The 14,610-nt window shown below is 37.2% G+C and overlaps 2 protein-coding genes across 3 annotated transcripts in view; both read right to left on the bottom strand.

Moving 5' to 3' along the window:
• Positions 1-281: 281 nt before the first annotated feature.
• rasd1 (RAS, dexamethasone-induced 1) lies at positions 282-2,026 on the bottom strand. Its single transcript, XM_084435140.1, has 2 exons — positions 1,682-2,026; positions 282-1,266 (listed from the first exon to the last, which is right to left on the bottom strand). Exons 1-2 carry the CDS (start codon positions 1,950-1,952, stop codon positions 740-742), a joined length of 798 nt encoding a protein of 265 aa, XP_084291266.1. The 5' UTR covers positions 1,953-2,026; the 3' UTR covers positions 282-739.
• An 8,162-nt stretch (positions 2,027-10,188) lies between these two features.
• Positions 10,189-14,610, bottom strand: part of pemt (phosphatidylethanolamine N-methyltransferase) — an 86,116-nt gene continuing 81,694 nt past the window's right edge. For both annotated transcript variants that reach the window (XM_084434993.1, XM_084434992.1), the window contains one exon: positions 10,189-10,873. In XM_084434993.1, coding sequence (XP_084291119.1) covers positions 10,819-10,873 — 55 coding nt within the window. In that variant the 3' untranslated portion in view covers positions 10,189-10,818. The remainder of the gene's footprint in view (positions 10,874-14,610) is intronic.

Genomic DNA, 14,610 nt, shown 5'->3' with positions numbered 1-14,610 from the left:
TGTACTATATTTTAGTTCAATAATATTTAATAGTTTGTATTTCCACTTGGTGAAATTTGTCACATGCGACTTTTTCCAGAACACTTAACCTTTTCGAATCATGTCCATGATTTCTGTGTGTTCATACAGCAACAATTCTGTAAATTTCTATTTTATTATTAATCAAACAGCACCAGAGGGTTAAAGGAAATATCTGGACTATATTAGATTAAGCCACTGCAGTCGTAGGTCTGTAAGAACACAAATGCTTCGGAAAGTGACGAGGAAACATGCGTATTCTTGACAAAGGCTTTTATTTCAGTCTTCCAAAAGTGTTGAGTTCAACAATGACATAGAAGAATAAATATACATTCATTGACAATAAAAAAATTGTTCAAAATGCAAAAAAAACATTCAAGTTGATTTCTTTGTGATAAAGTTTAAACAAAAAATTATGTAAACAGCTGACATTGCAACTCCGTTCAGCACCCAAAAAAGGCAAATGTTCTAACAAAGCACATTTTTAAGCATGGAGTTGATACTTGTAAGCCACATCACAGAGCGCTCAGACTGACCAGAACAAAGTCGCTATTCTGTACAGGAGACCTCGCGAGATTACATGCGCGTCCACGTCGCGAGGTGAGAGCTCAAGCCGATGACTTTTACCGGTTCGACCACGACTCTTTCGGAGTCACCGGGATTTGCACAACAACCGTGTGCTTCTAATAATAACCGTAGCAGTGCTTTAAACGGCACGGTTTTAGCTAATACTGCATCTTTCTTTGTCTTTGGTCTGTCCGCCTCCTATCGTCTTCTCTTTAATGTACATTAAGTCACTGTGGACGCTCGGGCGGCGCGCAAAAGGCGCAACGATCCCGTACGCGTCTCCGTCCTTAACCTTCTTGTTTCTGAAAGACTTTTTGTGGAGAATGTCACAGTACTGCACGGACACCTTGCGATGGAGGTCCGGGCTCATCTCGTTGGGTAGTTTTGCGAGAGCGAAGAGTCTTTGAAACATCTGGTCGACGTTCGTGTTCCTCTTGGCGGAGATCTCGAAGTACGCGCATTGCTCGTCCCCCGCGATCAGCTGCTCGATCTCGTCGCGCTGAACCTCGCGGTAAAACTCGCGGTCGCCCTTGTTCCCGCAGATCACCAGCGGCACGTCCACGTTCTCTTTGGTCTTGTTTTTAAGGCAGGATTTGGTCTCGTAGATCTGCTGTTTGAGCCGCTGCACCTCGTGAAAAGACTCGCGGTTGTCCAGACTGAACACCAGGATGAAAACGTCACCTGTGACCAAAAGAAGAGGGAGAACGATTAGATATTTTGACTACGAATACAGCAATTAGCCAACAAAATAAAATAAAAAGTTATTTATTGGCATTGATGGTTCCACGAAGAACCTTTAAAATCCAAAAAAGTTCTTTACACTAAAAAATGCTGGGTTGTTTCAACCCACGTTTGGATCAAAAATGGACAAACCCAATCGTTAGGTTTGACATTTTTGAAACCAATGGTTTGTCCACATTTGGTTTAAATCTTTTAATTCCAATTTTAAACTCAACTGTAGTAGGGTTTGACCATTGAAACAACCCAGCATTTTTAGACAGTGCAGATTTTTTCTGTCCATTAAATTACTGAAAGGTTCTTCTAATAACCAAAAATGCTTCTTCTATGGCATGGTTTTATTTGATAAGATCTTTACCTGTCAGAATAGACAGTCTCCTCATAGCTGGGAACGGATGATTCCCTGAAGTATCCAAGATGTCCAGTTGGTACACCTCTCCCTTGATGCTGTAGAGTTTCCTGTGAAAGTCCTCTATGGTCGGCGTGTACTGTTCCTCAAAGCGCCCGTTCAGAAACCGGGACACGATCGCCGTTTTCCCAACTTTGGTGGATCCGAGAATGACCATCCTGTAGCAGTTTTTCGCGGGGATGTCAAACTCGTTCTCTGAAGGACTCATTTTCTTGATCATGTTTGTCTTGTGTGTGGGTTTGAGCCGGAGTAGTAAAGAATAGCTGGTTGTGTTGAAAGTTTGCAGTGGCTGTTGCTTCTGAAGCTTCTAATGATGAAGGGCTGCTATTTAAACGTGCTCGCGCCCCGCCCCCCGTGCGCGTCACCGCGGGCCAGTGCAACTGGTGCGTCAGTTTGTGTGGATCAGTGCTTTCTGGTGCAACTAATACCAGGAACATTCGCTGAGAGGAAAAGTACTTCACGCTGTGTATCAAGTTCCCTACTTTAAAAAAACAATATGTCATTTACCTGTAAAGCATTGCAAATGTTTATGCGTAGAGATCAGAATGCATAGGCTCCTATTTGTACTGTAAAATATTGTTAATATGATGCTTTTATTTCATAGGCATATGTGTACTGTAAAATAGGCATATTGTTAAAATTCTATGCTTTTATTTCATTAGCATAGGCTATTTGTACTATAAAATAGGCCTATTGTTAAAATTATGCTTCTATTTCATAGGCATATTTTTAGATAAAATAGGCATATTGCTAAAATTGTGCTTTTAGTTCATTCATAGGTATATTTGTACTGTACTATGAAATAGGCCTATTGTTAAAATTATGCCTTTATTATTTTTAAATAAAAAATAGCCTATGATTATAGTCTTATAACTTCACAGAATTCCCTGCATGAACCACCACATTCGCTTAGATTTCTTTTTATTGCTCAGTTATGTATACACTGAAGTGTTTCATGCTAATGTTTATGTTATTTAGTTCATGCCTCTGTTAGTATTTAGTGTTATTATCGACCACATTACCGGATAAGTCACGTGACTTTTCATTGCACCAGTTATCACTACATTTCACCGTAACAACTGAGATTTAATTGCTCAAATATTTGTTTACTTTTTTGGGAATGTCCTGCTGCATTTTCCCCTTAAATGCAACAGTCTTTTAAACATATAGCGTCAACCTTTAAAGTGCAGTGGTGGCATTAATCGTGTACGTAGTTCTGGTTTGTTCATATTTGCACTTGATGACAAATTTGGGAATGGAAACAGACGCGTTAACGGCTCATGGAAATGGAAATAAGAAATAAGGATTGAAATGAATTTGATACGAGAGTAACAAGCAGGCTAGAATAATTAAAAACAAATAAAAATATGCTCCAGTGGTTCTGCAGATCATTGTTTTCTTCTTCAGACCGTAGTCTATATCTAATACAGAAGCGCGCGCCCGCGCATCGCCACACCGCGGCGCAAGTGAATCCGAGCGGCTCGAGCACGACGCTTTTATACCAGCCCGCTCTGGAATACTGGACTCTGATTGGCCGTCTACTTTAGCATCTCGCTCTCTCTCTCTCTCGCTCTCTCTCTCTCTCTCTCTCTCTCTCTCACACACACACACACGGTTGCATTACCTTGGCCTGTTTCTATGCAAAATAAGAAAGTAGTTCACCTAAGAAAGTTAGATGTGCGTCACCTGCATGTTTACCTCTCACTTAAACAGTGCAATATTCCTTAAATGATCTGGTAACACTTTACAATGTGGTTGCATTTGTTAACATTAGTCAACGTAAACTAAAAATACTTCTAAAGCATCTTAGTTAAATGTTAATTTTAACATTTACTAACACATTATTAAAATCAAAAGTAGTATCCGGTAATAATGGACCTGAGCTACTAAATGTATTGCTAAATGTTGCTTATGTTATAAATGCCCTATTAGTTTTTTGTTTTGTTTGTAATATTACCTTTCATGTAGTATGTAATAAAGCTGTTTATGAATGTAAAAGGTCTACAAAGTTGTAAAGATCAAAGTGTAGATGGAGTGATTGTCTCCCAAAAGAAAGAAGCGATTCTTACAACCTGAAGAAACAATTTAACAAATTTGCATATTGCCAGTTTATGGTCCTCATTGGCTAAACAAGAACAGCGTCTAATTTGCCCCGCCCTCAAACACTGTAGTTGTTCAAGTCCCTCTATCCAGCTCTTGATGTTGTTTATGTGTCTGTGTGGTGTTTTTAATGTGCTTTAAGACAAACCATGTGTAAAATTCATAAATTCTGCAGTGAACCAAAGACAGTCTCAAAAACACCTTTGAAATCGCTGGTGTTTCTGACGTCACAAACTACCTTGTAACCAATCAGATCAACGTGTGATCGTCATCGACTGGAGCGTGAAATGACAAATCAACGCATTTAGAAAGAGAAACTGACTAATACAGGTGATTATAATGAGCTTTTCTTTGAAACAAGGAGTGACGAAAAATGCACGCAGGAGCTCATTATAGGAGTGAAACTAAAGAGTGGAGAGAGAGAGAGAAATACCAGCATGCAATATGGATCAGATGATCTGTTTCAAAGTACAGAACGGATGAAAGCCAATGCATGACACACAGAGGAAGTGAGAAAGTGAGGAACAACACGGAAAAAACCTGTGCAGATAGGACCCCTATAAAGCCACATGTCCATGATGAGCACTGTGCGATAATGACCTTTACAACCCATTATATTTCAACAACTCCACGTTTCAATTATGCGTCCAAAAACCCTGTGGAGTGCCGCACTCCTCATTCCCATCAGACAGGGTTTAGATGCGTTTTTTAATATTCAAGAATGAAGTGAATTCAAGATCTTTGTGTTTAGATTAAGGCCATTTTTGAGTTGAAATGAGCTTTTTGAGCGTCATTATCTGAGCATTTCAATCATTTACTTACTTGACTGTCTTCTTTCACGGAACATAAAAGGAAAACTATACCTATAATATATAGGCAAATTGAGCAGCAAATCATCATATTAGAATGATTTCTGAAGGATCATGTGACACTGAAGACTGGAGTAATGATGCTGGAAATTCAGGAATTAATTACACTTTACTATATATTCACATAGAAAATCACTATTTTGGATTGTAATAATGATTTCAGATTTTTTACTGTATTTTTATCAAATCAATGCAGCCTTGAGACTTCAGAAATAACATAAAAATTGAGGTAAAAAAAACAACAACTATGAAGTTTTTTTAAAGCAAATAGATAAAATGCATAATTAGTAAGTCTAACACACATCAAGTCAATATAAAATCAGCTTTGAATTAATGCATGTTGTGTCTGAGTATTATTATATTGAAAATCAATCAATACACTGGTGTTTTAGACTAAAATGGGTCAAGTGTTTCAGAGTTAATCGGCTTAAATTCATTGCAATTGAGTTTCAAATGGCTTTTCCCATAGACCTTGTCTTGATTAGTTTCTGATTAAGGCTAAATGAATAATTAAATGAGTAAGAGTCTTGATTCCCACAGTCCAGCATGATCAAAAATCATGACCTGAGCCCTGACATTTATAATGACCCTGAGAGGATTGCTTGTTTGCATGCATTTATGTATGTGTGTCAGCTCTCAGTGTAATTTAATAATCCATAGGAGTTTATTAGAGGACGAGGGCAAAGTGTGTGTGAGGAGAGAGAGAGAGAGAGAGAGAGAGAGAGAGAGATGAATGCAAGGCAAAAGAACGAGTGCCAGAAAGTGTCAGAGAAAAGTCAGTAAAGTCATATATGACGGTCTAAAGAAAGTTTATTGTAAAAAAGCCTTCCTGTATATTAGACAGATATAAGACCGCTATAAACCATTACTGTTCAAATTGTAAAATAAGAAAATAATAAGAATAAGCAGTCATTATACTGATTTGAGGGTAAAAAATAAGTTTTGAATGTGAACTTGTAGTGCATTTCAATTCTTAACAGTATATTTGAAACACTGTACTTGCAGATAATATAATATTAAAGAAATATAAGGCCTCTTATGTGAGCACACTTTCATGACTGCTCAAATTAAAAGTTGAACTTTACATGAAATCATTGTTTAATAATGCTTTAAAGACGCACACTGATTCTGATGTACATGTACTTGATTATACTTTTGGTTTAAATGTACTAAATTGCAACTTCTCCATTTCAAATGTGCAATTGCTAATTTTATTTAAACACATGACATACAAGTTTCAACAGAAATGACATTAAAGTATGTTTTAGTTTACCGTAAAACCTTGTCAGTGCACACTTTAATCTTATTTCAAAGACAATAGAAGTAATTATGAAATAAGTGAGTCAAAAAGCACTCTAAAGTTCAGCTAATTGCATTTAATACACATTTAAACTATAACACCTTTTCATTTAATTGTAAAAATACGCAACTGAGCATCTGAAAACATATTTAGTTCGCACTTGAGTTTTAAAGTAGCCTTATGTTACATAATAAGTACTCTTTTTAAAGTATGCTATTGTTTTCCACAAGCTGATTCATTTTAAAACGGGCTAATTTCTCCATGAATCTGCACTGGTTTTGCTATAGCTTTGTTTTTGCGTGAAGACAATGCAAAATAAGTGTTATTTAACAGTGTCTGGCCATTTTAACTCTTCGCAATGACTACAAGTCCACAACTCGGGTAAAATATGACTGTTTTTGCCACGGTGTCGAGAGATTAAGCAGCGCAGGAAACTCTAGCGTATCTTCTGAGGCCTCAGAGATCAAATATAGCGAGCACGAACGAAAAGGCACTGGAACAGAGGAAGAGAAAAGTTATTACGGCATAAATTAAAGAAGGAAATTGGATGCATTTCTATTCCTCAAGCCAATCCAGTTCATGAAAAGAAGCAAAAGCAGACGGTGAGCCGACACAGAGCGCTTGGCAGGAAAACCCCATCACAACAACACTAAATATCATTGCATGCAAATGGATACTGATCTCTCTTTTTTCTCCATTGTATATAACAAGAAATTCAGAAAATGACACATTTTGGCACAATGCACTGATAAACGGATTGATTTCTTTGTTTTGAAAACACAGTCTGATCCGGAGCCTGTATTTTGTAACGTTTGCATGTGTAATATTTTCTTAGCGAGATTGTCCAGCAGAGATATGACGTCTGAGAGACTGAAGCCGATTGATTGGGTTTTGTTATCACGCTGACGACATCAGATCCCAGACGGCTCATGGCTAAAGAAACCCCCAAATCTTTTACAGTCTGTTCTGATGTAACAGCGGACCCTTGGCCGGGTCAACGGGTCAAAGGTTAACTGGTTTACATGGCAAACTTTTGGCCCCTGAGGTTGCACTTTATTTCAATTAAATGTCAATGTCTTACACTGCTAACACTTCATTTCCATGTCATTCTGCTGACTACACTGTCAGACATAGGGGTACAGTAGGAGTCCATTTCTGTCCCCCAAGGTACAATCTACACTAAAGTATCCCATAGGGCTTATTATTGGACCTCAAGGTACATATATTATGTACCTTTTTGAGGGTCAAAAAGCATTAAAAGGTACATATATGTACCGTTTATTTTAAAGGTTAAGGTACAATATTGTACCCTTGAGGGTACAGCCCCAGTGACAAGCCATTGTACCCCTAAAGGTACAATTATGTACTTTATTTTCTGAGAGTGTATAAGTAACTTTGCATCTACAGTCAAACCCAAAATAATTCAGACACCAGATATAATTTTTTATATTTTTTTTACTAGTGTGTGCAGGACACTATAGTTCATTTATGTAAGTGAGGAGAGCAAAATAATGTGACATATTATACCCAAAAACTCTTCAGTGACTACCAGTAAAATATATTAAAATTTGGGACCAAAAAATGATTCCGACACTTTGACTTGGTCGTGTGTTTTTCTTTAATTGCTAATGCTCTTTTTACACACAGACTGAACACAATGAAGCATTGCTTGGTGATTGGTTGAGCTAAACTGGTATTATCTAATTGTGTAGTTAAATTTAACAGCTGACAGATATTCAACATAATTCATGTGTGAGACAGTCTAACAGAAGGACGGACAAAACCAGTCAAATATCAACTGAGTTCTGCTCATATTTTATTACCATTTTCTAAACTATAGCGAATAAACTGTGATAATGTGAGAGATGTTGAAGGCGTCTGAATACATTTGGGTTTGACTGTAGTTGCAAAGTTACTTATAGTCAGCAGAATGACATCGAAATGAAGTGTTAGCAGATATTAAGACAGTACTAATACTCTAATAACTTGACATGTATTTACAAAGTTATAGTCAGTAGAATATCTGAAGGCAGAATCAAAATAAAGTGTTAGTCGAGGCTTTATATCATTTCACTGCCCAAAAGCTATAGAAACAACACAGGCAGAAGGAATTTCTGTGTAAATGTTGATAAATGTGTTCTTAGGAAAAGCATAAACATAAGCAGACATTGTTTTCATAGACCTATATGGGTCAAGCGTTTGAGATTTAATGGTCTTTCTTAAACCTTTGACTGACTTTCTGAATTATGCAACAGAAAGGCTGTGGATTACAGGTAATAATGTTGCACATTATTATGCACAGACCGATCGTTTCACTGCATAAGACCTCAATGTAACGTCAGGAGACACGAGTATTCATTTAGTTTTGCCTGTATATGTTTCTTTGACTCAAGCCGTTAACTTGCATTATATGGACTATTAGCAATATAATATGTAATATTATATTATAAAGGACTACAGTTGCAGCTAAAAATCTTTAGCAAATGTTACATTTTTGGGTGAACGATCCCTTTACCCAGTGTTGTGAGTAATGCATTACAAGTAAGTTGCATAATCAGATTACTTTTTTAAGTAACTACTAAAGTAACACATTACTTTTTAAATTTACAACATTCAAACAATGTAACCTTTTATCACAAGCAACCCAAGTTACTGTTTCCACATGTATGACTGACAGCTCTCCTGATGATTACTGTAGATTTAAGATAAATGTGAACATGCATTTACTCGCACAAAAGCACATTCAGTATTCCTCAAAATTAATAAAAACACTTTATTTTACAGTGTCATTGTTACATTATGTTACATGTAATTGCTATATTAATAACTATAAATTATGCATAATTACATGCAACTAAACATCAACCAAATAAAATCCTAATCCTAACCCTAAAGTATGTAGTTACTTAATATTACTCAGTACTTAAATATATAATTACAGTGTAACAAAAGCACCTTTAAATAAAGTAAATATGTAAAATAAATATGTTAAATAACACAAATATACTTGCCCCCGGTTTCACAGACCAGGCTTAAGCTATCTGAGACTGAAATGCATGTTTGAGCTGTTTTAACTGAAGGCAACTTGCACTGATATATCTTAAAACATGTCAGTGTCATTGTTTCGTCTCCAGATGCACATCTTTTAAAGCCACGTTTATAAAAGCTACTTAAATGTCCTCATTGTGGCGGCATTATGGGCGGCAGTGGCTCAGTGGTTCATGTAGGTTGTCTACAACCCAAAAGGTTGGTGGTTCAATCCCCGGTTCCACCTGACCAAGTGTCGAGGTGTCCATGAGCAAGACACCTAACCCCAGCTGCTCCTGACGAGCTGGATGGCGCCTTGCATGGCTGACACCGCCGTCGGTGTGTGAATGGGTGAATGTGAGGCTATGTAAAGCGCTTTGGTGGCCATAGGTCTGTGAAAGTGCTATATAAATGCAGTCCATTTATCTAAGGCCTAATCCTGGCTTTATCTAAACCCTGTCTGTGAAACCAGGCCTTAATGTATTTAATCTCACTTTAGTATTTGTCTGAGCGGCGCCCTCGACGGCACGGGCATGAATATACATCTCCTTCAGCATGAGGCGTTTTCATTTCACTTTTGGTGTGAAAGAGCCTTTACATTTGCCAAAAATAAAACTTTTTTTTTTTTTTTTTGTTATTAAAAAACAATCAAGCCCAGCCAAGGTGAGAAAAAGTAACGCAATAGTAAAGTAACGCATTACTTCCCATAAAAAGTAACTAAGTAACAAAATTAGTTACTTTTTTTTTTAGGGAGTAACGAAATATTGTCTCCAACACTGGTCTTAAAATATATTATAATTGAGTTATAATAAATTGTTAATCTGTTCTCAGTGTCCTGATGCATTCAATGCAACAATGTGTGGAAGAATTTATGAGTTCAAAAGCTAATAATTAGTTATACTAGATGTAAAATTAAAATAAATAATTGGGGTGCACGATAATCGCAATATGATGAGCGTCTCGGTTTACAGTATATACAGTAAATCTCTGCTTTTGCTGTGAGTTTATTCGAGTTCGAACATTAAAAAGTTGAGAATTTAAGACATAAATATTAGTATTGCAACACCAGTGTGAATGTAATGTGGACTGAGTCACTATCATAAATAAAAGAGGTTAGAGTCCACTTTAAAGTCCAGCTACAAAATCAATATAAAACACTTCAAAATTGTATTTACTTTATTAGCAATTTACTTGCATGTCATGTGACCGTTATCTGACATCAAAGAACTAAGAACATGAAAAATGTGTTGCTGAATTATTGAAATATTTAACTAGTTAAATATTTCACATCTAAAGGGTTTGGCTGACAAAAAAAAAACCTTTGGGAATCCCTGATCGGTGCCATTAGAGTAAGAAGGAAAAGGCAGAAGAGTGTGTGCATACTGAAAGATAAATCAGGAAGCGTCCATTTATTTTACCTTTGGAAAGAGAAACGTGCATCCGCAAATAACACACAAAGTACATTCAGTCTCTGAACATGAAACAAATGGACCCTAAAACGGCAGATTTCAGCCTGGATGTGCATGAGGAACAGATTGAGGAAATACAAACACACTTTATGGTTATGATATGTGATGTCAGTGAGGAGCGAACTACAGATTACAATTGGAAGATTGTCATTGCATTCACGGTTTGTCTTCCGTGTAACATTAAATCTTAAACATTGCAGTAGAAGTGTTGATCATCTATGTGCTGTGCGTCCGTCCGTCTCCATCCATGATTCACCATGCAGGAGCACGGATCGGGAATCTGGTGTCGTCGTCACACACACACACACACACGCTTCATCTTTATTTGTGCTTGCAGCGCTGGCTCCTCTGCCGATAGATCTCCTCAGTGAATGGTCTGCAAACATGACACACACACACACACACACACACACACACACACACACACACACACACACACACACACACACACACACACACACACACACACAGAGTAAATCTCAAGAAGTGCTATAAGTGTACACACATAAGTGTGTGTGTGTGTGTAAGACACGCTTTCCATAAATAGGTCAGATATAAGGCCTGCAACTCTTAGTCAATGATGACAAGTAATTATCAGTGAAATGAGGTGCTTGACCTTCAGAAAACATATGAGCAGTTTTATGGTCTCTTCATTATGCGACATATATATATATATATATATTCCACGACACAATCGGCACAATAGCTAATGATTAGGTCTCATTATAAAAGCGGAAACAATTAACCTAAAATACTCATGGTCATACAGATAAGAGTTAGACATCATTCAAAACTGTAAAGGGTCTATTTTAATATTTTTATTTGTGTAAACTCACAGTAAAAACAAATCATTGTGCTTTTGTAAAATAAAGAAACAAACATGCTTTCTGCCGTCACGTTTTCTCTCCAATAATTTTTCGGCACGCGTCACAAAAATGAATCTAAACTCAGCGTATCGGCTACTAGCTCTTGTGTGCTTCTGAACTCTTGTTTTGGGTTGGCGTGTAGATCGTCTCTTCTTCTTCTGATCTTTTAACATGTTGTGGTGATTAGCAAACGGTGTTGCGTTACCACAGGCGCCCCCTTGTGGACTGGAGAGTGAATCGTCTGTGACTCAATGTATTCCTCGACTGACTGTACGAACCGAATACAGGATGAATACATGCATCATTATACTCCTAATATATACAGTCAAACCAAAATGTATTCAGACGCCTTCAACATCTCTCACATTATCACAGTTTATTCGCTATAGTTTAGAAAATGGTAATAAAATATGATCAGATCAGTTGATATTTGACTGGTTTTGTCCGTCCTTCTGTTAGACTGTCTCACACATGAATTATGTTGAATATCTGTCAGCTGTTAAATTTAACTACACAATTAGATAATACCAGTTTAGCTCAACCAATCACCAAGCAATGCTCCATTTTGTTCAGTCTGTGTGTAAAAAGAGCTTTAGCGATTAAAGAAAAAACACACTTCAGCAAAACATGATCAGCTCAAAGTGTCGGAATCATTTTTGGTCCCAAATTTGTATACATATGAATATATTTTGGGTATAATATGTCACAGTTTACTTAATTTTGCTCTCCTCACTTGAACTATATAGTGTCCTGTACCCAACTAGTAAAAAAATATAAAAAATTACATCTGGTGTCTGAATCATTTTTGGTTTGACTGTAGATATATATATATGTGTGTGTGTGTGTAGAACAGAACAGAACAGTCCAGACCAGACTGTCACTTGGTGGTTTTTCTTTCACGTTGTGGTTTAAAGTGTTGTCGGCGCCCTGTGTTTATGCAGGAGACACGAGTTGTGTGTAATTGAGTCGGATCATCCCAGCTCTGTCATCATCGGTCTGCTCGCTCAGGCCACACTGCTGAGAAGCTGCTGTTGTTTTTGATTTAGTGCTATTAAAGTTCAGTTCTCTCACGGCCACTGTCGCCATAGAGACTTTACAGTGTATGTGTGAGCATATTCCCACATTTATTCCTGTCGCTATGGAGAAAAGCCCTTTATTAAGCCCTTAACCCTTTATTTCCGAGATCAATCTTAGAGCGTCTCAGACTCAGAACTGATGTTTTCTGTGTCTCGGATGTAAGAAAGGCAACAAGATCATGGATGTGTGTCAATAACCTACATTTTATTCCACCCCCACTACATTTTTAAAGCTACAATATGTAAGATTTTTGTAATAAAATATCCAAAAATCACTTGCACAGTGTGATATATTCCCTGCAGTTGTGTACTTACAATATTCCAAAAGTTCCCAAAGATTTTTAATTTCAGAGAAATTCCAGTTTTAAATAATGGCTCATCCCGGTTCACTTGTCGCCTGTCAATGACGTAATATCCGCGTTATCCCTGGTTTCCGCTTGTCATAGTAACCATGGCGACAGACGTGGACAACCGCGTTACGTCTAGCGGCGCGCTCACGCTGTTGTTGTTTCGTTCAAACATTATGGACCATGGCAAGCAGACTTTGGGACAAAAGGGGAACTAAAACAACGATCAATATCAGCGTGGCGTTTTCGAGATGCCGAGAGCTAGCGTCCGCGGCTAACTTCGACTTGACGGAGACGCGCAAATGTGGAGGTGAGCAAACGTACATAAAACTAATCAATGTTATATAGCTCAACATGATGAAATGTTAGAATATGATCTGCATGTTATTCTAATATTGATCTCGCTCACTGCTAGTCTCATACAGACAAACTCACACATAGAATAACATTATAACTTTAACACACTCAAATGCAGTTTAGTGTGATAGTGTAGAGCAAGGGAAACTTGTTCGGTAGAATGAAATGGACTTATTCCTTTATATCCGTGGGACTCGCGTGTGGCGAGTCATGTTAAAAAAAATCAATGTATTCACTCATCCATAAACAATATTAGATCCTTCGCATGACAACAAGTTCCATAATTCCGCTTATGTCTCATCAACCTACACCTTTGTTATTGTAAGAGCTTAGCGACCCCTAGCGGCGAAAAAAAATTGCATATTGTAGCTTTAACGTAATATTGTACCGGTCGAATGTGTTCAAACAGCCACAAAACATCACCTACTTAAACATTATGGGAAACGCGCTGGCCAGACGGGATTTAAACTTTGTCGGCTGGAGAAATTTTGGTTTGAAGATGAAAAACGTATAAGCACAATGTTCTCTCACCATTCCTGATTTCTAACACACACTCACTGCGTTCGGCTGTCAGAGCAAAAACGAAATCTTCTGCTCTCTGGATGTTTTTCTGTTTTCTCTGGTTGCGTTCATATGCAAATTGTGCAAGCTTATAAATATCTGGAAAAAAAACATATATTTACCCACCAACAGACCCTTCCCTCGAAGAAATCAGGACAGAAGTGTTTGAAAGTGGACAAAAGAGACGGATTAAAACACCAGGTGTAAACGGGAACGTGTCTCTCGTCTAATCCGATCGACCAAAACGCATCTTAATACCAGCTGTAAACAGGGTATTTATTGGTTTTATAAACCAAAAGTATATTACGTTATGTGTACTGTAAAGTAGGGGTGTAACGATACCCTAATTTCACGATTCGATACATATCACGATACTGAACTCACTATACGATATTATTGCGATACTCCAAGACATATAATAAAAGGTTAAGAAAAAATGTACTGTTGATTAAATGCTAAATTTGATATAACATTGTGGGTGTAAATGAATAGGCTTGGACAATGGTGACACCAGAATAAATATATTCATGATTCTGAACCTGAAAATACAGAATTATTTTAGATGAATATGCTTACACTCTGTCACTGGCTAGATATATTTAAAATAATCTAGGCCACTTTTTACTGGTAACATAAGCATTATCAGGACCCACTAATATTCCCCCATTATTATACATAATATATTGTAGTTTAATGTAGTACTGACTCTGAAAACCTGAATATTTTCTCACAGGGTAATTTTTATTTTGGGTGAACTATCCACGATACATATTGTCACAATCCACGATACATATTGTTGCATTTTTGTATTGCGATATATTGTGACACGATATATTGTTACATCCCTACTGTAAAGCATGTTGGTTTAACTCGGGTTGTGCTCTATAAATAAAGGTTGAGTTCAGT

This window comes from Rutilus rutilus (genome assembly GCF_951802725.1).
Source record: "Rutilus rutilus genome assembly, chromosome: 16".
Taxonomy (NCBI): Eukaryota; Metazoa; Chordata; class Actinopteri; order Cypriniformes; family Leuciscidae; genus Rutilus; species Rutilus rutilus.
Note: the sequence above shows the minus strand (reverse complement) of the source record. Positions and strands in the feature narration are given on the sequence as shown.

Bases quoted from the DNA above. Each gene is read 5' to 3' on its own strand.
- rasd1 (XM_084435140.1), bottom strand. From the start codon at position 1,952: ATGATCAAGAAAATGAGTCCTTCAGAGAACGAGTTTGACATCCCCGCG. The intron at 1,267-1,681 runs GTAAAGATCTTA...TTTTGGTCACAG, and splicing joins GAGACTGTCTATTCTGACAG to GTGACGTTTTCATCCTGGTG.